General features: G+C 37.6%; 1 protein-coding gene across 1 annotated transcript in view; it reads left to right on the top strand.

Annotated features, from left to right (window-relative positions):
* Nucleotides 1-25,747, top strand: part of FOCAD (focadhesin) — an 88,990-nt gene that overhangs the window by 50,178 nt on the left and 13,065 nt on the right. The window contains exons 19-34 of the mRNA XM_039729800.1: nucleotides 402-485; nucleotides 1,952-2,084; nucleotides 4,732-4,920; nucleotides 5,121-5,242; nucleotides 10,146-10,238; nucleotides 12,265-12,353; nucleotides 14,462-14,503; nucleotides 15,776-15,884; nucleotides 16,398-16,514; nucleotides 16,862-17,100; nucleotides 18,516-18,605; nucleotides 21,365-21,512; nucleotides 23,353-23,472; nucleotides 24,130-24,252; nucleotides 25,090-25,167; nucleotides 25,550-25,621. Coding sequence (XP_039585734.1) covers nucleotides 402-485; nucleotides 1,952-2,084; nucleotides 4,732-4,920; nucleotides 5,121-5,242; nucleotides 10,146-10,238; nucleotides 12,265-12,353; nucleotides 14,462-14,503; nucleotides 15,776-15,884; nucleotides 16,398-16,514; nucleotides 16,862-17,100; nucleotides 18,516-18,605; nucleotides 21,365-21,512; nucleotides 23,353-23,472; nucleotides 24,130-24,252; nucleotides 25,090-25,167; nucleotides 25,550-25,621 — 1,848 coding nt within the window. The remainder of the gene's footprint in view (nucleotides 1-401; nucleotides 486-1,951; nucleotides 2,085-4,731; nucleotides 4,921-5,120; nucleotides 5,243-10,145; nucleotides 10,239-12,264; nucleotides 12,354-14,461; nucleotides 14,504-15,775; nucleotides 15,885-16,397; nucleotides 16,515-16,861; nucleotides 17,101-18,515; nucleotides 18,606-21,364; nucleotides 21,513-23,352; nucleotides 23,473-24,129; nucleotides 24,253-25,089; nucleotides 25,168-25,549; nucleotides 25,622-25,747) is intronic.

The raw sequence follows: 25,747 nt of genomic DNA, 5'->3' as shown, positions 1-25,747 counted from the left end.
CTTTGGTCAGTTCAGGTCATCTGCCTTGACCTTGCTCCCTCTGAGCATCTTGTGCACCTCCACATTGGCATAGGAAGCTAGAAAGTCTTTGATTTAGAGTAAGCACTTAGCAACAGCTAAAACATCAATATGCTATCAACATTATTCTCCTAGCTTGGGTATTTCTACCTGAAGTAGAATGCTCAGAATGATTGTTATCAAACCCAGATAATTGGTCTTGCTGCTTTGCATTGTGTATATAAAAAGTAAGCAATTGAGAGTGCGCCTCAGGAAAATACTGTTGAACTCTTTTTCAGCATTCAGTGTTTATTTGATAAGCTTTTTGCATGTGGCATTTCTAGTAGGTAGCAATACTATATGCTGTGTTTGTGATTTTCTTTCTCTTCCTATTAATTTTCTAGGATGCCCTTGTAGCCATTTCAGCCTATAAATCACTCTCATCATTTGACTCTGGAGAACATACAATTCTTCATCTTCCTGGACAGGTAACCATGTTTGATAGTAAGCACATCTGATACCTCCATCTGACATAGATTATATCCTTGTGCCACAGTCCTTGTGCCTTCTCTGACAGAAATTCAGGAGAGCTTCCTGAAGAAATACAAGCTCCTGCTGGTAACATCAGATGATGTCATGTATGATTGGAATAGCTAAGTCTTATAAGCAGGGAAAGGCACAGATGAAACGTAAGGCTAAGCAGTCAGAAGGTAGTTTTTCTTTGTTATTAAACTAGTGGCTTTTTTTGGGGCAGCTGATTTGCATTTTATGCTCTTCTGTTAGTGCTTGCATTTGAGTCTTGGCACTAAACAGCTTTTGTGATTGCTGTTTCATCCACTGCAGTCACACTCATGAATAGGGCTTTTGTTCACAAGACAGGCAAGTCAGTTTGAAAAGTAAGTGCAATTTTTGGAACTAAGCTGAAAAGTTTTCCCATTTTTGTTGTGAACTTTTACAGCATAGCATCTTACTTGTTTGTCATAAAGGCAGTCAGAAAAGACTTGAGGTACTTACTAAAAGGTTTTTTAAGTGTGTAGAGTGCAGTTAAACTCTGAAACTTCTGATTAGGTGACTCAGTAACCTAACAGAATGCAAGAATACAAGGAGATGAGCATAAGGTAATCTGTGTGACTCTTTTTTTACATTATATGAGAGACTAGGCAGTACTCAGTAGTCCATTAGTACTTCATGGAATAGTGAATCCTATGGCTTTGTAGTAAAGGTTTTATTTACTGCTTTATTATATGATAGGCTCCATTTGTGTGTTGTAACTGGTTGTTATTAAAAGGCTGGAATATGCAACTTTAGAAAACATACTTTATATAAATCAGTGAGAAGAGTTCAGCATAAACCTTAAAAATGAAAAATGTGTTTCACATAGAAGATCACAGGATACAATAAGGGAAATAGATAAACTCTGCTGCAAGACTAAATATTTCATAGTAGTACATAGTTCTATATTACAAGCGCAGTTACTTTACAGTCATATTGCTTGTGCAATACTTTACAGAAAGTGAGTAAATATGTTTTAATTGAAAGAAATGCAAATATATTGCAGTTTTTCAAGTTCAAAAAAATTATGTAAAAGTAGTGTCTAACAGAAATGTTTTATTTGTATTTAAAGTGCCAATATAAAATATTGTTAACCTGAAGAAGAATCAGGGTGAAACTAAAGGTTTTGAATATTATTTCAGCTGTAAGTGTCAAGATTAATTTTGAAAAAGATAAAAGATATGTGTTTACACACCCTGTGATTTTTAGCAACCAGTTTTGCCTTTCAGTCAGGTAGAAGAAAAGCTTTTATTCATTAAGCTTCAAATTTATGAAATGGAGTGAAAACAATGAAATGGAGAATTTTTCATATTTAGTTGGTATTTTTGACACTCGCAATCATGAATAGCAGTGAGGACTTGGGATTTTTGTGCTGACATTTAATTTTTTTTAAATCTTCCAGGCACGACCAGAAGTTGACTCACTGGAAGAGATAGACATGAATGAAGACGACGAGGATCAGGAGGCAAATCTCTTTGTTCCGGGTTCTTCATATATCAAGCTGTTGTCTCTAACACCAGCTGCTGTTTTAGGAGGTATAATATATCCAGTGTTTGAGTTCACTTCACAAATAGGGAATCACAGTGACCAGGTACAGACCTGGGGCTCTTTTAGAATGGAGTGTCACATTAAAGTGCAGGCTTTCTTTTTTTCAGTAACAAATGATGGGACAAAATGTAAAGTAAAAAATGAAGCCCACAATCCATTTCCAGGAAGATCATGTGACAGAGGTCCTGATGGTGGGGAAAAATTAAAATTCTTTACCCATCCTAAAGAGAAAGCCAGTTCTTATTATATACTTCAAGTAATCACTGTTTCATGAGAGTGACCTCAGTAGGGAGGACTGAACAGATCTTTCTTAAGGCAATTTTGTGTTTTAGCCTGGGACAGATGGAAGTAAAATACTATTTATATGTATTGTTTTGTAAACAGTGTATTAATGGTATGAAAGTAATGCTGTACACAAAATCTGCTTAATTGATTAAGATATCAGTGCTATGCTCAATGCATAATTTTAGTGATGCATATTGATACTGAAGTATGCTTCAACAGGTGGTCTCTGACACTTGTTCTGAAACCTGTGCAGTTGAATTACCAGAAATGCTCATTGTCTTACAGTTACAAGATTTGAGATAGTGTGTCAGGACATAAACATTGTTTTTTCATTCTTTTTAGAATACATGGGATCTTCATGTGTGATTGCAGGCTATAAACATTACCATGAGATAGCAGGTGGCATTTTGTAGTATTTTCTCCCAGTAGAGGTTTCTAAAAGAATCTGTTTGTCAAAGTCTGAATGCATGGGCCTCTGGAATGTATGCAGCCCAACCTAGAGAGTCCTAACTACTAAATCCTGGAAGCTTTGTGGGGGAGAATGACATAACCTAGTTCAATGGAAGAGAGTGATGTATCTTGACAGAAAATCTGTGTAATGAATGTTGAAGTAGCCAGTTTTCTAGGAGGACAGGAAACCAAAATGGAGTTTAAAGTGAATACTCTGGATACAGAGCTGCAGCAACCACAGACTGGTATCAAAAGGGTTGAATGGAAACATTCACTAAGCCGTTTCTCCCTCAGAGGTGTGTTCTAATATTGTTATTTAACACAGTGTCCAGAACACTTGAGCAAAAGCTTTAGGGACTGGTTGGAGTGATTGTTGAGAGTGAATTGCTTCACCAAAGAGTATGAAACTGGGTTAATGAGGCAATGTCAAACACAGGCCAAAAGCCACAGAGTGCCTGTTCTATGGGAGCTGAATCTGGGTAATCTCATTTGGTGGAATTCTTGTGGTGCATGTTATTGAGATTAATAATATGAAACTACTTACAAGAAGCTTTGCAAAGTGGAGCTTTAGGTAGTATTTTGTCTCAAACTCCTTTAAAACTGGTTTGTCACATCAGTTTTAATATTGTTTCTACATACTAGATTCCCGGGGTATCAGAATGGGTATGACTGCCTTATTTTTTTTATTTTGATAGTTTTTCATTCTGGGTGCCTAAGACTTTTTTCAAATCTGGTAGTCAGAGAATTAAAAATAATTCATAAAAAGAACTATGAGCTTGATATCATTGTTGTTAGTAATAAGGGTAGTATCCTTACTGCAGAGGAGATGATGATAATAACAATAGTAACAACACCAACAATAATAATAATCAAAATATTATTCATGTGATGCTAGTTGTCTTTGTTTACTGTCAGATTGATTTCAATCATTGAAATACTGTATTTCTAGTATTTGCTGCACATGTAGTTGTTTCACTAAATTTGTCCAGATTTTAGTTTTGGTTTGAGTTATATTTGTCAGTCTAGAGCCGAGGCGAGGCTTGTCCCCCACCTGAAGAATTGCTTCTGAATGACTTATATTTATGTCTTTTGGCATAACGAGTGAATGCAGTAATATGACAACAGTGATAAGGGGTCTCTATCAATGTGAATGGTTTCCAGAAGTGAAATGGCTTCCTCTTTCAGCATATTTCTTCTCTATTGTTGTAGCCATCCTAAACAAAAAAGTTTTTATAAAAAGTCTAGACCAGGTAGGTGGATAGTGTTTTCATGTCAACAAGTATCTCCTCCTCCAATAAAACTGAAGTTTGAGGGTTGAAGACAAGGACTTAAGAGTTTCTGTCTGTATCACTGCAGAGAAAATTGCTGACTGCATTCCGCGGGTTTTGTTTGAAGGATATTGGCATTAACAGGCAGAGGAAAAAATCCCGAGATGCAGGTGCCCTTCCTTACATGCTACAAAAACATTATTTTGATTCTGCTATGTGTCCTTCTGTCAACTATGTATTGTCGTTACTGTTATTTTGTAGCAATCAAAGAAGGTAATCAGCAGCTCATGGAATAGTTAAGGTATTTCTTTCCAACCTTCAATATACATATGTCAGTTTTGAATAAAGTAGCTTTACACTGGAATTTCCTCATATTTCTTGTTTTTACCAAGTTCCCATTTTCAGCAATGCTTTTTCCAATTTTATAGACAATACAGCTCAAGGAGAAAGATCTCCAGATGTAGATGTCCCTCCTTCCTATGCTACAACATCAGACTTAGACTGATGCTCCATTATGAAATGAAAAGAAGTGCTAGTATCGTTCTGGGCTTTCCAGGGTTAGTTTTGTCTCTCAATTGTCAGCTTCTCATATTCCCTTTCCTCTCATGTCATTGCATTCCGCTTCATTAAGCATTTGAAGAGTTTGCAACATCACTTGTGAAACAGGAGATGACCAATATGCCGCGTGCTGTGTATCATTCTGCATTAAGAGGAGGGACCACACGCTCAGACCAGGGGAAGACAGTGGCAGGTGTTCCAAATTTCTTGCTGAAAATGTATGAGAGGAACAAACAACCAGGCATGACACCAGGCCTTGCAGGTAAGCTGTCACTTTCTTAAAGTAGACAAGTATGCATATTTTGAATCAACTCAAGAAACTATGTTTTATGCCCCTTAAATATGCTTGCACATTCTTTTGAATTCTTGGCTTTATTAAGTTAACCTTACTTTGCTTTGGGTTCTCCCTTGACTTTGAGTGCGCGCACTGACCTTTGTGTTCCACTTCCCTCCCTCTTCCAGCTGGCATGTTGCTGTGTTTCGACCTCCCAGTCCACATGGGCAAGGATGGCAAGCCTATTAATCGATTTCTGGCCAGCAGGGGCCGCAGTTTCCAACAAATGTTGGTTGCCCTCCTTCATGAGGTAAGTTGTTGCTGGCTCTTCTTTGCTTTTTGAAACTATTACACCTCCTTCCCTGCTTTATTATCTCTTTTGTTTATGTGCATTGGGTATTGGTATCAGCTAGTGATGGCATATGTGAATGTATCATAATTAACTGAAGTTGTTGTGAGAGACAGCTAGAATGATAGAATCATCAAGTCTGATCATCAGCCTACCACCATGGTCACCCACCCTCACTAACTTAACATGTAAATTTTTTTTTAAGTGTTCACTGCCGAAATGCCTCTTCTGAAAATTAGAAGAACAAACAGGAGCTTTGCCTTTTTCTGCCTTGTAGACTGCTATTCATATATGCCTGATACCTGTCATTGTAGGTGAATAGCAGGCCTGAACAATGATGGGGTTTCTTGGGGAAACAATATCTACACCTTGCTAAGACTTGCCATTTTTTTCTGTCTCTTAAACATTTCAGCTCCTTGACCTATTAGGCTTGTGCCACCAAAACCATGCAGTTACCTTTAGTCCGGTTTTAGAAAAATGGCATGAAATAAGCCCTCACTTAATCATTATGGAAAATAAAGTGTGTGTAACAAAGTCTGTCAGAGAATTTTGAATTATGGTACTTTTGAATATCAAAGTTCATCTTTGAAAATTTTGGACAACAGTAAAAAAACCCAAACAGTTCAACTGGATCCAGTGAAATAAGTGCTCATTTCCCAATGGGAGCAGCTTTTAACAAGTGAAAGTGTATTAAACTCTTAAAAGTTCATAAAATGATTCTATTAATACAGTCATTTTATATTTCTGTAGGAGCTACTTGCATGCATCTGAGGGGGTGATCTGGGACCTGATTTTGTTTTGTAACTGTCACCCAGATGTGAGGCATATCTGCTGTGAAGTTCTTCTATGATGCTATTAAAATCACTGATATCAAACACTCAGTTATGAAATAAGTATAGCACAAGGTTTGAGTGGGAAGGTTGTGTGTGCAGAGTTTGGAGAGTTTTCTGTGTACAAGCTGAAAGTCTGACATTAGAACACAGGCGTGTACCATGGGTAGTGCACATGGATTACATTCTGATCCTACGGTACACCTGCATGGCTCCCTCTGGGCTTTGCTGTCAGGTCCTCCTTCAGCATGTTCACATATGTTTGTACTGGTTAACTTTCTGAATCTTTCTGGAGCGAGCAAGCCAGTTGCCTCTCTAACAAACTGTCTGCAGCCTAGTTTGCCTGAAGTTTCCAGTAAAATGTGTGCCATGGTGAAGTTGGCTGCTTCTGACTATAGCAGTCTTCTGGCTCTGTACCATCTCTCAAACTCTTCTGTTTTGCTAGCATATGCATACAAGCTTTCCATATAACATCTTAACAGTTTTGGTCCTTCACAACTGAAAAGACACAAAAAATAATAATCATATCTTATGTCCATAGTAACACCAGTGTCTGTGGATCTTAGTGGAATTTAGGTCAGGTGTGCAAGGAAAAAAGCCAGTCTGCACCAGTTGGACTGGACTATAGAAATCCATCCCTGGCTCTGTATGATGAAGTCAGTGTCAATAGGATTATGAAGTACTATGGATGTCAAGTTCTTCTCTCAATCTAGAAGAATTTAGAAAACTCACCCTTGAACACTTATCTCAAGATATCTAACCATGTATGCAAATTTAATAGAAGTTTTCCATCTTGATATCTTTGCTGCCAAGGAATGAAAGCAGAAATGGACATAATGCTCCTCATTATCACAGGAGTGTCAATTAGTGAATGTTTTCTAACTATTTGGAAGCTCCAGTGGAGAGCACCAGGGAAAATCCACAGGGATGTTTCATATGTCAGAGGAACAGATTCAGATTAATAAGTTGTAAATGAAGCATGAGCTTCCATAGTATCCAGAAGAAAAAGCTCTGCAGTACATGTAATTGCTTCATTCAGAGAGACTTAAGTTCTGTGATAGTGGTTCTGAAGAAAAATGTGTTTAATTACATTACCATAGAAGGCATGTATGAAGGTTTTATATCAGTCAAATTACAGTGGGATGCAGATCAGTTCTGAACTTGGTTTTAAACACTTGTCTGTTGCCCTAAAGCATCAATTAAAATCCTGGTAAAAAAAATATTTGTGTGCAATAGCAGTGATTATAAAATCCAGCAGCATATCCAAACTTTACTTTCTAGTAAGAAAAGTGTGTACAAGCTGTCTTCTAGAAACAGAACCTTAAAATGGTTTGCCAGACAAAATATGGCAGTTTTGTTGTGGACAATGTGGTGAACTGGATCAAGTTAATGAATACCTAGAATGACTGGAGACAGAAATATTTTACCTAGTCTCTCAGTACTTTACCAAGGTGATTGATTCAAGATGTAGTAAGGCTAAAAATAAATACAAATATTTTTATATTTTAAAGTTAAATACAAAATATCTTCAGACAATGCTAACTGCACCGTCTTAGCAAAAATCTACAGTAACTATAGATTTTTGATTTAAAAAATCAGTACTTCTGTTTTCAGTTTACACTGCTTTAAGAGTCAAAGCTTTTTTCCTGCTTTTTCCCTTTGTACGTAGAGACAAGGTGGTCAGAAAAGAGTTGTTCAGGTCTTTGAGTAGGTGAGAAGCAAGTCCCTGGGCTCATCACACTAAATTTCATACTTTAATGTTTGTTTGGTCCTCAATGTTCTTCTGAGGAACAGAGTTTAACAGTAAAGACAGGGAGCCTAAACTATAAAATTGCCAAATTGGTCAAAGAAAATTTTGACTCAATTTCCTTGAGTCTCATTCCCTGCACACACCTCTCCAGCCAGCCAGCCAATATTTTCTTACACATAAATTGTGCACTTAAAAAACAATCTGAACTTCACTTGTCACCTTTGCCTGTGGTTGCTAGTATTAATTGCTCAACACTTAGTCTAGCTGTTGTTACCCTTGATATCCAGTAATAGATGACAAGTAAAGGCAACAGGTTTCCTGTACTGAAGTAGCAGGTTGCAGTACTGCTTGTATGAAAATCTTCAGCAATATGTCCAGTCATTTTCAGTTGCAGATGAATTTTGAATGTTCTTTGTTATGTGAAAATGTTCAGTTCCCTCTTTCCTTCCTCATATTCCACATACATGCAAAATGTTTACTGCTATAAGGAGAGTTATTTAATGAAAAGCACCTCAGCAGTTCTATTGTCAACAAATACATAAACAAATTTTAGGTGTTCCTGGTAGACCATATTGTCTTAGGTGCTTGAAATGTCACAAGATGCCTAAAGTTTTGTAATTAACTCCCGCATGAATATTATATATTCATACAGTATTTTGCAGGCCTGCTTTTGTTGGCTTTCATAGGTGTAGATTAAATGGCAAACTTTATAAATCACTACAACATCAGTTAAACCTGAATCACAGAATCATTTAGGTTGGAGAAGACCTCATTGGTACCAATATTTGACCTGTCACCACTTTCTCATCTAGACCATAGCACTAAGTGCCACATTTAAACATTTGTGGAACACCTTCAGGGATGGTGAATATACCTCCTCCCTGGACAGTCCATTCCAATGCTTAACATTAAGAAATTCCTCCTGATATCCAGCCTGAGTCTTCCCTGGCAGAGTTTGAACTATATACTCTTGTTCTGTCCCTAATTGTCTGGGAGAAAAAGTCAATCCCCACCTGGCTACACCTTCCTTCAGGTGGTTGTAGAGAGCAGTAAGGTCACAATGATCCTATTTTCTTCAGGCTACATAGCCCCAGCTCCCTCAGTCAGTCCTAACAAACAAGACTTGAGCTCCAGGTAATTCACCAGCTCTGCTGTCCTTCTCTGGATATGCTCCAGCACCTCAGCATTCTTCCTGAAGTGAGGGGCCCAGAAATTAGGACAGAAGTCAAAGGTGTTGTCTCCCCAGTTCCAAGGACACAGATACAATCACTGCTGTGGCCCTGCTGGCCACAATATTATTGATCCAGCCCTTCTTGGCCACCTGGGCACATGATGAGTCATGTTTAGCTGTCTGTTGACTAGCAGAATTAGATGAAATAGTCTAATGCACAAGTTTAAAATAATTCCAGACTGGAGGCAGAGGGGAAGACTGGACTTGCTGCAGGTTCCTCAGGAACCCGAGGAAAGCAATTCTAACTGGAGCCTTGACTACTCATAACCTTTTGGAGAGATTGATGGGCAGACATGAGCAGGAGGTGTGAATATAATTTTAACTAAAAGGAAGAACTAGTGTTCATTAGTCATTATTAGCATGAGATTTCCTTGTTTTTACTACAGGTCATATTTGTATTGTCTGTCTGCAAGATGGAGTACGTTATCTTTTTTGATTGACTTTTAGGATGTTTTTATTTGTATAGGTGTATTAGTACTTATTCACAAGTCTTTCAGGTTCACTGAAAGCGGTGGGCATGGAGCTTTAGGATGGTCTTTTGTTTTTTGTTATAAAGTCCAAGTGAAGAAAGAATACCAACTGGTTTACATAGATAATTAGGGGCATAAAAAAGGTGTATAAGCAGGAAGACTCAGGAAAATAATTATACAGGGGGAGGTCTGTTATTTATCTTGATTAACAATTCTGCTTTTAGAAACTTCTAAGATCTTCACAAACAATGAAAAAACATTTGCCAGTGTTGTGCAAGTGTTGTGCTAAGTGTTGTACTTATTGCCTCATACAGTTCCACTGTCTCTCTGGGATCAATTACTTGTTGCACTGCCTCAAGCAACCATTTTTGACTGGCCTGGGTAATGAAGTTGAAAGTGATTTGGTGTGGCTAAAATCAGAAAGGAGAATAAAGTACATGATAATATTAGTTTCCTACAACCATGTGTAATAGCCCATGGAAATGAGTCAATGTTTATCTGCAAGTCATAGACTGGACAACACAGATTGTGCATATATTAGATTTCATGTAACTGCTTCTGATCTTTCTGGTGTGTTGAACAGGTTAATATTCAGCCTTCTGAATGGCACCACTCCATACTGCTGCCACAGACCTGGTTAGGATTTATGAGTCGAACTTACAGTGCAGTTCTGCAGGTAATTTTGAGATATATATTATTGTGGGCATTCATGCTTATTCAAGTGGGATGGGTTTTAATTTTACCAGCAAAAGCACTTATACAAGTTACAAAAAAGTAAAGCTTGAGGTGCCTGTTTATAATATTTATAAAACAGAAATATAAATGGGTCTTCGGCTACTGAAAGCACAGTCTGGGATTCTTTGTAGAAGTGTACTTTCTATTTACAGTTCAGGTTCATGCAGGTTTGTTCATGTGTCTACTTAAAGAAAGTCTCACTTTTTAGAATTTTTAGAAGATGAAATTTTAGCTGGAGCTCTAACCTATTGCTTCGGTAGGAAGTTTGAAATAGTAGTACCTTAAAGGAGACAGAAGCTATCAAGGGATGATTCATTAAAAAGAACTTCCTCTTAATAAGCATGTCATCCTGCTGCACTGTAAGAGACTCCTCTTTCAATTTTTTCAATCCTATCTAATGATTAAGAAGTCTTAAATTCTCTCTTTCATTAGGTTAGCTGAGCTGGTATCTAGACCAATGTAGTATAATTTGATTTTCAACAGGAAAATTATCTAAAAAAGGTTTAGCAAATAGCTTCCTTCCAGAGTGCTTTCTTTGTGCTACTAGAAGGGCTTATTTGTTTGTATTTCCAGGCCACCTCAGCTGTTTTCAGCACAAGCAGCTCAGGTTACTGAATGAATTCTAGAAGCTTTGCTCCTTGTTTCGCTGTGCAGCAAAACATAGGCTTCTCTCACATTTTCAAAACAATTTTTATCTTGACTGTCAACAAAATGTGAGATCCTGTACCAGGCCAGCCCCATTACAAAACAAGCAGCAGCTATTCAAATTGCAGGTTTAGGTCTTGGGAGACATTGTCTCTTGCATTTAATTACTTTCCTAATTTGCTTCCCTTACAAGGCAAGATTTCACAAGAAGCTTAGCATGTACCAGATTTTTTTCTAAAGGATCTGTAGGACTTCTTGCTATTTTACAGGACAGTACAGCCTATGTTTGTTGCTTCTTACTTAATCCTTACACTTTTGTAGTGCGTTTCTTGGAGATGGCCAAAAGAGACTACAGTGTAAAATGAGTCGTCTGGATAGTACATAAGTCAGTGTTTCTGAGCTGCTATACTGCCTTCTTTTCAGTCAGTGTGTTGATGTACTCCTTTAATCTCTGTGGAGGGTCACTTTTTGAGTGAGACCTGGATTTTCAAGATTCACTGTGTTGTATTTTCAGGTTGGTATGTACACCCAAATTACAAGCATTCAATACCTGAAAAATACAGCATGTGTGCCTATATTTTTTCATTTAAGGTTTAATAATCTGGTAAGGAGCAGTAATTGACAAGCTAAACAAGTTAAGTTATAGTTCTCTCTGTTGGAGATGGTATATTAAAACAAAGCTGCTTTAGGTATTTTTAGATAACATATGTATGTTATAACATGTTACAACTGTCACCGTGTGGCTGAATTAAACGTCTGTGGATATTATGCAAAGGCCCTTTTTTGCTTCTTTAACTTGGACTTTCCTAGCAGCAATTCAGGCTGCTACATACAATATGCTAGAGGGCAGAATCCATATCACCTCTTTCAATGTACAGAAAAAATGGTGTAGGAAATCACAGGGAGGTCAGAGTTATGTAAAGTAAAAAAAGGAGGAATTCTGCCTTATGTAGAGCATCAAGAAAGCTGTGTTTTGCTGTTAGAATCCATTTTAGCTATCAGGCTTCTAAAGCTCAGTCCATGATTGTTGTAGCCCTTCCCAAGGGAACTTGGGTCTGCATGTACTAGAATAAATGCCTCAGTGTTTGTGGTTGTTTGTGCCATCTGCAGTTTGTTTTTTTTACTCAGAACAAAAAATTACGGATTCTTCTCCTTCATATACTGTATATTACAGTGGGATCCCCTATGCAAAGCAGTCAAGGTCACTTATGAACTAGCCCTTAGGTTAGGCTCAATGTGTTACCTGAGTATTCTCTGAGGACATCTTATGATGTAAATAAAGTTTATAAGATCCATTTTTGACTGTTTTTGCAATTCTGCAGGGGAGGCAGGCAGAGCTGGAGATGCAGTTAAAACATGGAAAAGAGGATCCTGAAGAGGTGCAGTACAAACAATTTACAGCCTGGCTATGGTAAGGAAGTGCCCATGTGCTCCTGACCATTTGTAGTGGCGGGCAGGGAGACAGAGGAGGACAAGATTTTAAAGCCTTTAATTTTACAATTTTAAAGACTGTATGAGCACTAATGGAAAAAAAAAAAAAAAACAACCAAAAACTAAACAACAACAACAACAAAAAAAACCCAAAACTAAACAACAACCAACCACCAGATACCGTGACCATGATGGAATAAGGGAATGGCAAGAAAGAATATTGGGTCATTGTAAGGATTTCCATGTGCATGAATTCACAGGTACCTTCTCCTCTACAGAGCCTGAGAACTTTGAAGGATGAGCAGTTGGAAAGAGTGAAATAATTCAGGGGTTTTATAGGATGTTAAAGGAGAAGGGTTATGCAAAGATTAAAATTTCCTTCTTGAGAGTTTAATGAGCTGTTTCACTGAAAATACCTTGATGAAAGAAATGCAAGTCACAATCTGATGTATGTCATGGTGGACTGATGCTAAGTTACCATTACTGTGTTTGAGAATGTTGTTTAAAAGCAAGCACATGATGCACACCCTAATCCATATTCTGCACTAATTCTGTTTCAGTCAGGTGAGAAGGGTCTGTCAGTTGGTCAGGATTTAGCCATATACGTGCATGGCCAGGAGAAGAAGGGGGGCAGTGGAAGGCTTTACAAGAGAAGAAAGCTATCTGTCCATGGACAGTATAAATATCTGGGTTTGTCTTTGCTCATAAGTGTATTGGAAGTAAAATATGTACAAAGCCAAAATGCGTGTTGTGTGTTTCAATCTAAAAGTCCCACTCAAGAAGAATTCAGAATTTGTACTGAATTCCAGCTAATTCTGGAATACAGGCTTGTAATGTAAGATCCAGAATGCTACAGTGTTGTAGAAATGATCCTTTATTAATGACTGATCCTTTTCTTGATAGGGTATAAGAAGGCCTGTAACAATGCTGCTTTCTAGATTTCTCCTGAAAGAATTTCTGCTCTTTATTTCCTAAATGGTGGTAATGTAAGCTGTGTAACAAATGAACAGAATTCCCTTTATCAGGAAAAAAAAATCAAAGCAGGAAATTAACTAGAGCCCATAGTAGCTTTAGTTTTTTTTCCAGTTCACAATTATTTGCTTGGTTCCTCAGGGTCCTAACTTCAGCAGCCGTTAAGCATTTTTGTTGCTCACTAGGGTTAACCTAATTGTGGACAATGTGGTATAAACTTTAGTGTTAACCCTTTGTTGTGTAAATTTTGTGAAAATTTTTGGTGCAATTTTGTATTGGTGTTTACCAAGTTGTAAATGCTTCTAGTGTGGTGACTTTGAAACTGTGTGCAAAGCAGTGTGATTGTGAAGGAGCATCTGGGTAGGTTTCTTTGAAAGCTTGAGTGTAACTCAGTCTTATAATATACAGCTCTGTTTCAGGAGACATGCATTTTCAGTCTAAAGTTGCTTTTTTATGTAGAATGACATTCATGGCCATGACAGAATTGTATGTTTTAGAATAGAGGATCTCTCTTCTCATCCACACCTTTCAGTGTAGGAGATTGATTGCATCTCTGCTTCAGCCTTGATATGAATGCAAAACTAAACAATTGAAAACAAGTAGCCTGTTATAAATCAACTACAATAACATGTAAGAAATTGTAGCCACTCCTATAGCTTTAATTTAAATTGATTCAGGTTTATATACCATGCCATAGCATAACTGCCTGTAGTGGTTTCCAGAAATAAAGTGTTGAATAAACTGTAATGCTTGTCCTTTGTAAAACATTCAGATTTCATTATGCTAGAACATAGCACAATGATCTGGAAACTTATATGTTTGATGTGCTCAAAAGCATATTTACGACTATTGCATGAACCAGCATTTTACAAAAAGTTGTATTAGGTCAAATAAGAGTCCTTTATAAAACACTGGGAGTGCACATGAGCATGAAGAAACTTGGGGTGGTCTGATTTATTACAGATTAAACGCTTGTAATTATTTTGTGGTAAGTCTTCTGATTGGCTGGTACAGTCGTTGACCTAGAACAGACTCGTGTAAGACAAAAGAAGAATTTAGCTGAGTTCATGCTATCCTGTAACGAACATTGTGTAAATTCTTTCTGTTCTTTTGCAGGGTCAGAGATATGTTGACCGATGTCATCAAAGGTGCTTCCAAGTAAGAACTGCTAAATTACTACAGATGATGGTTTTTTCCCATATTTTCAATAAAGAGTGGGACACTGTTCCTTTTTCTCCTAGATCTTGTTAAGATGATTTTTGCCTTCATTAAATTTAAAGTATCCAGGTTTCATGGGTGTGTGGATTTAGAAGTTTCTCTCTGAGGTACATAATGAAATGTTGTCTTTTAGAAGCTTAGGAAATTATTTAAGGCAAAAGATACTGAGAGACTTCAAAGAATTTAACAAAGTTAAATTTTACTAATTTTACTAATTATTTGCAAGTACTTCTTATCTCAGGGGAGGTAGTTTCACTGTTCCAAATGATGACATTCCACTAAGACTCATGTTTCTTGTTTTAAAAAGCAAAACAGAAATCCAGAAAATACTTTTACTGTGATAATGGCATCTTTGGATCTGGAATAAATGCTAGATTGGCAGTGTAGATATATTTTCACAGCAGCAATCAAGGAAGTTTTTAGAAATGGAAGACTGATGCAAAGAGTCTAGTGGCCTGTAAGTGGTCTTACACAGTCATATTGTTCAGGTACTTTTGTAAAATAATGTAAGAGAGTTCATCAGGATTATATTGCAGTTTGTTTTTCTGGGAATGACTAGAATATCAACATACTTCCTTATACAAAATTGAACACAGTTATGTTTTCTCTCTTTTTTGTCAGATTTTCTTTCTTGATTTCCTTAAAGGTTTGCACTGTCATAGAAGTGATGAATCCTATAATTTTCCATTATGTTAGTGTTTTTTAGTGTAAGGAAATAATAAAAAACTTTTTTTTAAGCTGATAATAACGGCTTCTCTGCTAAATCTTCTCATGCTGTGAAGTGGCATCTTGCAATGAAGTGGCATCTGCCTCTCCAGCATTCTCCATTTGAAGATGTTTCTGTTTTGTCCTCTATGGAAATGGTACTAGCTAAGACCAACTGCTGCAAGTCCTTCTTGCTCTGCAGGGTAACATTCCTTATTATAGTGGAAGAAAGCTTCTGTTTTTATACAGCTTCTTGTGTGCTAGCCTTTCTATAAAAGACAGACAAGAAAAAATAAAACTGAAACACTTCTTCCCTCCATTCTTTCTCTAATTCCTGAAGATGAAATGTACCAGATGGCTGCTGAGTTAGAAGTCAGCCCAATGAAGTTGCTAGGAGCAAAGGCCTTCCCTCCTGGATCACAAGTAGCATAACTTTTCTGTTTTGAGATATGTTTTGTTGCCAGCATCTTTTTTATGTTTCTTAACTGTTTTCCTTTTTCTGTTCAGAGAAAGCCCTGTGGTGAAAGGAAACACTATTTTTGCTCTAACTGGCCTTGCAGTTGCTGTAGCCAAATATGAAAGCAGCCTTTCTTCAGACACTGAAGGGGTGCCTGAGGTGAGTGAATCTGGGAGAGGGTCCCTTTTCTTTGTGGAGTACAGAGAAGTAATATGACCAGGTGTTTGGGGAGGCTGGTAAGTGCATGTGAAGTACTTTACATTTTCAAGTTCAAATTCCATCATACTCAGTGAATGCCATCTGTCACATTCTGTGGTACTGGAGCATGTAGAGTATGTATGTGCCTTGTCACAAGAAACATAATGTCTAAATGGTCATTTATTTGACCATTTTGACAGATGAGATGGAGGTCACTCTATGGACACTGAAAGCCAGCCAAACTCTTTTTTCATAATTTCATAGTTTTTGGCTCCACTGAATAGTACTTGATCAAAAGTAGTGTCTGGACAGCCAACACTGACAAGTAAATGATGCTACTTACACTACATAGGAATGACAAAATAATCTCATTCATGATGGATCACAGCTGGAACATCAGCAGCTGAGCTTCTGTTTAGGTAGAACTTGATTTAAGAAAAAATAATGATGACTATTTGGGTTTGATTTTTATAGACTGGACCTGATTTTATTCCTATGAAACACTGGATTTCCATGGTCACGGAGACCCTCTTGAGTATTGTGAATAGCCGCTACCAGCCTAAAGGTCAGGTCTTCCCATGGTTCTATCAGGTATGTGCTATGGTACTAAAGGCAAGGCAATATTTCATACCTAGAGTTCTAATAATGAAGTTTCCTGGTTCTGTTTGAGCTCTAGTAGTTAGAATAGGGGAAAATCAAGACTTTTCTTGCGGTTATTAATTTTCTTTCATTGTGCTTTCTGTTTATATTTGTGTTTGCTTGAAGTTTTTGTCTTTATTTTCAAAATGGTAAAAGCCACATGCAAGGAATGTCAGATTGCAATGCATCTGTGTTGCTGTTAGCTCTGTAAGTGTTTATTTTAAATTCCTCGAATTCTGAATGTTGTTGCCTGGAAAGAAGTAAGAGGGAAAAAAATGCTCTCTTTTGTGTTTTTCTAGAAATCTTACTCAGGTGAAAATACTGCTAGTATTATAGCTCGATCCTGCGCAGCCACAGCTTTGTCTCTCCTGGTGCCAATTTTCATTGTATCATGCAAGGAGAAGATTGAGGAGGTTCTGAGTATGCTGACTGACCGGTTACCTGGGAAACCAAATGCTGACGAGTCTCAAGCTGTTCAAATCCACATGGGTCTTGGTTTGGGGATGTTTATCTCACGTTTGTATGAAGAAAAAGTCAGGTGAGAGCTACTGTATTTAATGTAGTTGCAATGATAACTTCCTTTTTCTGTATGTGGTCTTAAGCTCTGAGGAATTTAAGTATTTACAAGTCATAGGCAAATGATTCTTGAAGGGCTTTGTAATGTTTCTTAAATGGTGCCTCTTACTATCAGTCTTCCCCCCCAACTTTCACCCCCTCCAGTGCTATCCTAGGTACTTTGTCATTCCTTCAGGATGAGTGAGTAATTTTCATACAAGTACGAAGTTCAAAGCAGTCAGCCAGAAGAACAACAGATATGCTTTTAAATGGGACTAGTTGTGCTGGAAGACATAATTGTAAAATAATTCGCAGCTCTCATTGGTTCCTTTGTAAGTGGTGCTCTGGACACGGGACAGTGTTCACTTATGTCATATGAGTTACAAATGTGAGGATGGAAGTAGTGTAATGCACTGTTTTTAAAGCATACTATTACAGCCGTGTTGGCAGCACAGAGGTGTTCTGAAGTTGTTAGAAAATGCCTCCTTTTCAGAAAGATTGGCCTCAGTTGCAAATTTCTGGTGATTCCAGAGAAATTGAGAAGTAGGTTTTTAGGTAGGTCTTTATATTCCTCCAGAGTTTTGACTGCTAGGGATTTTTTCTTCTTGTATACTCATAAAAAATGTTTCATTAGTACACAAACACAGATACCAAACAGATGTGATTGGCAGTTGTTAATTTGCTCAGTGAAACTAATGTTTGCAAGGCACCTGATTTTGTTAAAACTGAAGCATTGCTGAGTTCTGATCTTCACGCTTTGGTGTCTTGATGCCTTGCTGGCATTGACTCAGCCACGTAATTTGGGAATATACTACCTGTGGATGTTTAGTCAGTGGATACATACAAGCATTAAAAGACTCTTACAGAGAATGAAGTTACATCAGCCTAGTATTTTGGAGTATGTGAATCAATATTTTGGGGGTTTGTGTTTGTTTAATTTCTGTGGTGAGGGGTGTTAAGTGAATACATTTATCTAACCATTTCTTGCAAACTAATTTTACTCTTTCACTGCCCTGCATGGTCTGAAACCTTAATCTTACACATTCTTTAAAGCATTGTCTTCCAACAAATCAAAACTCATAGAAATGTAGCTATAGTTTATATCAGATTATAGATCTAGTTTCGATTAAAGATGTCCTGTTCATTATGAAAACTGAGAATATGTTTTATAAGAGGGGAGTCCATATGACGTTTTTGGAGTGAGATGTAAACACATCTTTTTTTTCAGTAAGTTAGGCAGTGAGGTGGAGAGAGATTGAGAGAGCTAATAGTATGAAATGTCATGAATTTTCAGCTTATGAATAGTTACACATCTAGCTGAGATGATGTTTTGTCAGGGGGTCCTCTCACTGTCAGGCATTGGATTTTTTTTGTTTCTGTTTTGATTTGGTTTTGTAGTGATATACCTGGTCAACAGATGAACTTCGTTCTGATGAAGTCCCTGGATGTATTGGAGGACTGCTGCTTTGACACCAATCTGGAGTACAAGTGAGTTTCCTATATTACTGGTGATACTTTATTTTGAACTATACCTTTTTATTTCATATTTTCTTTCTTAATTCTACACAGAAAAGTATAAGAATAGGACAAGGAGACAGCGAGTTCTGAGTACTTCCATATAATCACCAGCTCAGGCAGGCTGGAAAGGCCCTTTGGAGGTCTGCATGCTCCCTAAAACAGAGTCAGTCAAAGACTTTGTCTACAGTGCTTAAGTTTTTACAGTTAGAATTTGAATCTCCTTAGACAATAAAACACATGTCAGTTGCCATGAGACAGCTAACATAGCATGGCAGGATGTTTCTTCCACAGCAGTTATTTCTCTTTCAAATCAGGGAAGGAACCACAGTACCTTGAGCAGCTCAGTGTGAGTGCATCAGGTTTTCTTTCAGTTTGAGCATTACTCTGACCAGCTCTTCACTGTTCAAAAGAAACAGCAATAATTCCCGTTTGCCTTTGCCCTCCTTTCTCCAGTGCACTTTCTGAAAAGCTCTGGAGGAGTCACAGCTGTGCACCATTGGGCTGTGAACCTGTATAGCTTAGTAAGGATTTCTGTTGCCTTTTGAGTGACACAGGGTGAGATACACAGTACACAGAGATTCTACCAGCTGCACCCCTTTGTCATGCCTATTGCTGCTGGTTAGTGCAGCCTGTTTGCTGGAGATGAAAGCCTCAGAGAAGAGCCAAGCCAGACTTTTCTGGCAGCAAGTGACTGCCAGAAGAATGTGAAACAATGGCAAGCAAAAGAGGGATGATTGAAGAGGGGGTAGTTTTTTGTGCTGTCTATGGTTTTTAAAGGTTAAGAGCCAGTTGGTGTCCAGTACGAGTTCTCTCTGTGAGCAAAGAAATAATGTAAAGCTGTAAAAGTTGCAGAGTTGTCCAAATTTTGCATTTCTACATTTGCTGTTCCAAAGGAAGGTCCTTTCCAGCCTTTTAATCCAGTGTGACACAGGCATGATCAACTGTGAGGCATGAGCATTTTCACCAGTGTTTCACTCCTGCTAAATCGGTGATTTTCTTTTTCACAAGAAACAGGCTGATGGTGTTTTGAGCATAGCTCTGCTGAGCAGTGCAGGTGTGGAAATCAGTGCTGTCCAGGCTCAGGCAGCACTTGGTGGGCGGCAGGACTCCCTGCAACCTGGTGCTCTAGCAGTATAACACTTAAAATGTGCTAGGAAATCTTGAGATATCCATGTAGGTGAAATGTACCTAAATACTCATTTTATGTAGCTCACAAAAAAGGTAGCCAAGTGAGAGCAATTGTTAGTTACAAAATGTGTAACAGAAAAGGTGAAGTTTTATTCTTGCTTTAGTGTCCGATTATATTTTAACTCTTTATTAACAGTGAATAACATAAAATATTATAGCTCTAAACTATAAACTCTATTTTCTTTCTATGCAGTTTTGTCAACAAGCAGTAGTGTAAATTTGAATTTAGAACTCTTGTATATAAGCCATGTCCTTGTTTTGTTGGCTAGTCATTAATTCAGATATACCAGTTACTTAAAAAGGTTTGTTTGATCTTTGCTGGAAAAAAGTACCACGCCCAAGACACCCCTCTGTGTCTTGTAGCCATGCTCAATTATTCTTAATTCCCAGTTACTGTAAAACATTAACTTAAAAATACAACTGAAGTTATTGTCAGATGTCTCTTTTTTACCTAGCTGAGCAGAAGCAGCAGCTCTTGCCATTGTTAAGTTGGATAGGAGAAGCTTAGGAGAATGCCTAAAATCCTAACCATGTTCATTTGCTTGCTGCTTGCTACAAGCAATGTCAGGGAGATGTGCACAGGGAAAAAAAATCGTCTACCAATAAGAGCAACTGGGGATGTATGCCAGTGGGAGAACACCTTCAGAGCAATGTTTTAGTATATCATGATGGAAGCCCGAACTGTTCAGAAGTTTGCTGACAAACCTGATGACTTGGAACTTGTTATGGGAGCACACATGCAGAATTTAGTACAAGATCTTTGGTCCAGCATGAAATTTGTGAACAAAAATCTGAAAAAGAGGTGGGGACTGTGGAGATGTTTGTGCCAGCTGCTCTATCCAATTATGTCCTTTGAAACTATGTTCTTGTTGCAATTTTAAGTATCCTCATCATCAAACAGTTAGTTGTGCTGGATATGTCTGCCCTGATGAAGCTGCTCCACTATAAGATATGCAAATTTTAGTGCATGCAGGTTAGAATGAACTCCTGACCCTTACTGTTAACAAATGCAGGTGAATACCTTTCTTTTTAACCTGGCTAAGAAAGCCATCTTAGCAACTCTCTGGCTTAATCACTGTTTTCATTACTTTTACAACTGAAACAGCTCTTGAAGGAGGCTGACAGCAGCAGATGCTAATACACTCAGTGAACCTGCAATTAGTATGTTTAATTGGGATTTCCTAGTTTATACTATCAGGACACATAGAAATTTGGATCTATACTTCCTTCATACTAGTTTATGGCACTTGTTGTTGGGGCTACTGGTTCTTCAGAGACAGAAGGAAGAATGAGGCTGTATGTAAGACTTATTATTTAAATAAACACTTTCTTCTTATGGTCTTCTTTTGTCTCGTGTTTCCTGGAAACGATATGTGAAATAAAAACCATTTGCAAAATTGACTGTGATAATAAATTATCTACAGGGCTAGTTATCAGGCAAGGCCAAGAGGTCTTCTTACCCACAAACTTTATTGCGGTTTAAAGGGAGTTCAGAGCAGCCAAAGCATACTTAATCTTTTCTCTTTTGTTTTCTCTTAAAGCACGGGTTGTATTTTAGGAGTAGGACTTGTTCTTTCATTTATGAGTCACAGTAGCCAAACAGAATCACGAGTGCATGTTTCTGCTTCATTGCGAAAACTCTACAAATACCTGGACAGCAGTGAGGACCAAAGCAGAGGAGTCCAGGAGGTATGACCTATTTTATCACAAATTTTAAGTCTTCTGTTTATTTTGTTGCCTCCCTTTAATAATTATAGTCTTTTTGCTGAAACTTTTTTTTATCAGTGATACTGGAAGGCTTGATTTCTACTTTTTCTTTCACCGTGTATGGGTTTATGTCTGCTGGAAAATAAAAGTGATAATAACAGCAATAATAAGAATAGAATAATGTGTAATCTTGTGTAGACATTAACAAACTGCCTGAAAACATAGCAGACATGATCCTTTAAAGGTCTTCTTAACCCCAAATTAAACTGTTGAAAGTTGGATCATGAGTAACTAGGACTATGTGTCTCTTATATACAGTTGTTTACTTCTCATCTGATCTACTAAAAGCAGACAAAAAGTTACTCTTCGAGAGAACTTAAATCCTAATACTTTGTTTTTCAATATGCCTTCTGTATACTTCTTTGAAATTTTGTGCTGCTAGCTAATGTGAATTTTGTACTTTTGCATGCTGCTATGGCCCCATTTATTATTTTCTTTTATATTTTGAACACTTAAACTGAAACCTGCATTTCAGGGAGTTTTTTTCCAGGATAAGTCCTGTGAGTTTTGACATGGCCCATGTACTTAGCCTATAACTCTGCTGAGGTAAAACTTGAGAATGAAAGGTGATGAAATTCAAATAGTTTGCAACAGAAAACAAAAATCAGAACAAGCAGATGTTTTGCATGAGAAAAGCAACCCTGTCTGTATGTGATATATGTAAGCCTGGAGCAGCTGAGCAGGGGAGTTGCATAATCCTCTGTTTTTCCTACAGGATTCAATAGAGATTGATAGTATTATTTTTTGCCCCTGTTGGTAGAGTTCTGAAAGCTCTTTATTAAACATCTTCTATTAAATTTTATTTTTTTGGCAGTACATATGTGTTGGGGATTAGCCTTTTGCAATTTATGGTTCATGCATTAAAATTACTTACAGCTATAAAATAATTTATCTGTCCCCAGAGATCTTCAAGTGCATTATTGAAATTAAACTGAGTTCAATACAGCAGCTTCTGTGATGAAAGGCAGCAGCTGTTTAACATCATGAGATAGTTTGGGATGAGAAGAAAAAACTACCTCTGTAAAGATTTGTAGAGATGAGTAAAATTTGGACAGCACTCTAGGATGAGTGCTATTGTATCAGATGCACAAGAAGCTGTTTCAGAGCTGTAAATGACTTGCATATAACCTGGTATTTGAGAAGTAATTTTGGCCTGCTGCAGCAAAAGGTACAATAAACATAGCAAAATCTGCACATTACTTGGTACAGGTCAAATTGATGTCAATCCTGCACTCTGCTTCCCTCAGAGTCATGTGTTGTTCTGCTACTTAACTTTGATACGGAGGAGGAGGTAAGGACATTTGGCACACTTGCTTTGTTTGATAGTGTAAGGTAGAAGAATAGAAAAGCAATCTTGCTGATGAATCCTTCTGCAAGGGCCAGAGTCTGGTGTTGTGGGCTGTGTATGAGAGACAGTTCTACGTGCTCATTTTCTGGCCTGGTGGATCTGGTTGTAGTCCTGATGGGAGAACAGCATGCTGAGTATACTTAGATAAACAATGATCAGATACTTGTGTTTAGAGAATAGCTACGTTTATGTGGAAGGTCAGGAGTTTGACCTCTGTAAAACCAGAAGTACTTCCAAGCTTTAGTTGTGTTTGTTTCACATTATTAGCATCAATGAAGAATCTTTCAGAGAGGGAATAAATATCTGAAAGTATAAAGTGAAAATGTTCCATATTTTCTATCATTCTGTCACATTATTGACCATTGCTACAGTGAGCTTGGTTAGGTGCTAGTTAATGGAATAAATTTTTTTCAGGTACTTGCCTATTCTGTGGCCTGTTCCTGTGTCTCTGCTTTCAGTGTTGGAATCATAGAAGCAGCTGAGGCTGAGAAGGCTATGAGCAAGCTACGGACCTTAGCAGAAAATAATCAGCAGGTAATAATTCTTCTGTATTTGGGCTTTGTTTCAGTTCTCTTTCTCTCTTTATCTATTCAATATTGGATACTGCTTTTCCCAAACTGCAATTCAAGACAATTATATTGATCTCATTTTATCATTAACTGATGAATGTATTATACTGATGAATGCTTTCCCTGAACCACTGACAGTGCATAACCATAAACATAGCCACAGCTTCCTACAGGTGTGTGTTTCATCTCTAGTGTCCTAGGGTACCCCTCAAATTGCCAAAAATAATCTCAATATTTGAGTGCAAGTTCTTTTCTGATTAATGTTTGCCAGGAAATGAAGGAGCTGGGGGAGGCAACCATTTTGAATCAAAGCTTGCTATTACATTAGTCAGCTGTTCAGAATGTTTATCTGAAAAATAGGAAGTCAGAGCTAACTACCTGTGCTAGAGCTTTTTACCTTCATGTCAGAAAATCTGCTCTAAAACAAAGACTCTATGTGTAAAAGATTTAATCTCAGAAAATCCCATGTCACTTGATATAAAGCATCTCATATTCTAGACAAAGATGTTACCTCTAATTGTTGGGAAATAATAAATATATGATAATGTTTCAATAATAAATGTAAAAAGAATACAGACTCGTTTGTAAAATCCGTTTTTAATAAGTTCTTTTCACCTTACAGACGTACAGTTTTGCTTTAGCTTTAGGTGCAATAGTACATGGATTGTCAGCTTGTGGTCATGGGAAAGCTGAAGACCTGAGTAACAGACTAATGCCAGCCTGGATAAAAACTGTGCTTGCAGAGGTAAAGGAATTTGTATGCATATCCTGGGTTTTGTAGTTGTTTTGTTGGTTTAGGTTTTTTTTTTGCATAGGTGGGGGTAGAGGAGCTGGGGAAGGGATGGTGTGCAGTTTCAAATTAACAGTAGCAATATAATTTTCCTTGCTTTTGCAGGAGTGATGTTAGGAAAAGTTAGGACTATCTGAATATGCTGTTTGATTGATATTTGGAAGCAAGAGTATAATTTTGGGCTGTTTGCTGAAGGGAAAAAATTCCTGTTTCTCTTCTATTTGGATAATTTATGACAAATGCATATCTTAATGAGGTCTTAATTTGGACATGTTCACAAGTTTGGAACAGTGCCCAAGGGTAAAGTCTAGGTTATTGAGTTAAATGTCTTGTGAAATCAGGTGCTGCTTGTCAAAACTAGAAAAAAGACAGGTGATTATAGAGCCTTAGTCTTTAAAATAATTTCAGTTTATCTGTAAGAGTTAGGTGTTTCAGATCAAACTCTAAACTTATATGTATTAAGATTGCAGCTAAAGGTAATTATCAATAAAGAAACTGGTTTTGAGTTGGTATATTTTGCAGAATATAGATTGTGCTAGGAAAAAAAAATTGTCAATCCATGATGATTTCAGAGTTGGAGAACTGAGCAGGAAGCTCCATATAAAGCTTTCAGTCATCAAGAGAGGAATTAATATTATCTACCCTGCTGGAGTCTGATCTGAAAAGGTTATTGGGATTAGAAGTGTACTAGTGATAGTAGTCATGGTTTTTAAGTTGGAAGAAACAAGCATTTTGTCCTACAGTAGTGTTGTGTCATCACATTGGCTCACTAGTCCTGAATTATGCTTCCAGGGTTCTCCAACAATGGAGCGTCTGGCTGCTGTCAGTGGGCTGGTTGCACTGGTGGGCTCTGAAGGAGGCATGATACAGGTCAGAATATGTAAGCAAATGGTACCTTAAGCTCATGGAAAAATTTGCCTAGAACGCAAGATGGGATGCGTCCTTCCCATTCCTAGAGCAATGGCTGTGAACCAGGACATCACATTTTTGCAATAATTAATGTTGGGTATGAACTAACCAACGTTGAATTGCAATGCGTAAAATGGGACTTGTTCCATTTTGCCATCACAGGGCCCATGTGCAATGCCACTGGGGTAGAGTTTTCAGCCATGTAAGCTTTCTCCTTTTTTCTCTTCCACTTCCAGAGAAAGGCATGGGTGCAGATGTAATCTGTTTTCAGAATTTTTTCTGTTTGTTCCTTCTTTTTTATCTGTTACAAAATTAACCTTTTTTTTTTCTTTTTCTCTTGCAGCTGAAATCTGAGAGCATTCAGTCCTCACAGTTTCAAAGTAAGCTGAATGAAGTGATCAGAACACTTACACAGGTAAGAAGGTAGCCTTTGTTTCCTCCATTGGATAATGTATTTCCTCCTTTGGATAATGCACTAGCACACCTGCACACCTTGCACAAGCAAGACAAGTCTCTTTAAAAGAAACTACGTAATATTTGT

The sequence above is a fragment of the Passer montanus genome, unplaced genomic scaffold (assembly GCF_014805655.1).
Source record: "Passer montanus isolate IOZ18808 unplaced genomic scaffold, ASM1480565v1 scaffold7, whole genome shotgun sequence".
Classification (NCBI taxonomy): domain Eukaryota; kingdom Metazoa; phylum Chordata; class Aves; order Passeriformes; family Passeridae; genus Passer; species Passer montanus.
The sequence above is the reverse complement of the archived record's forward strand: the minus strand, read 5'-3'. Positions and strand labels throughout refer to the sequence as shown.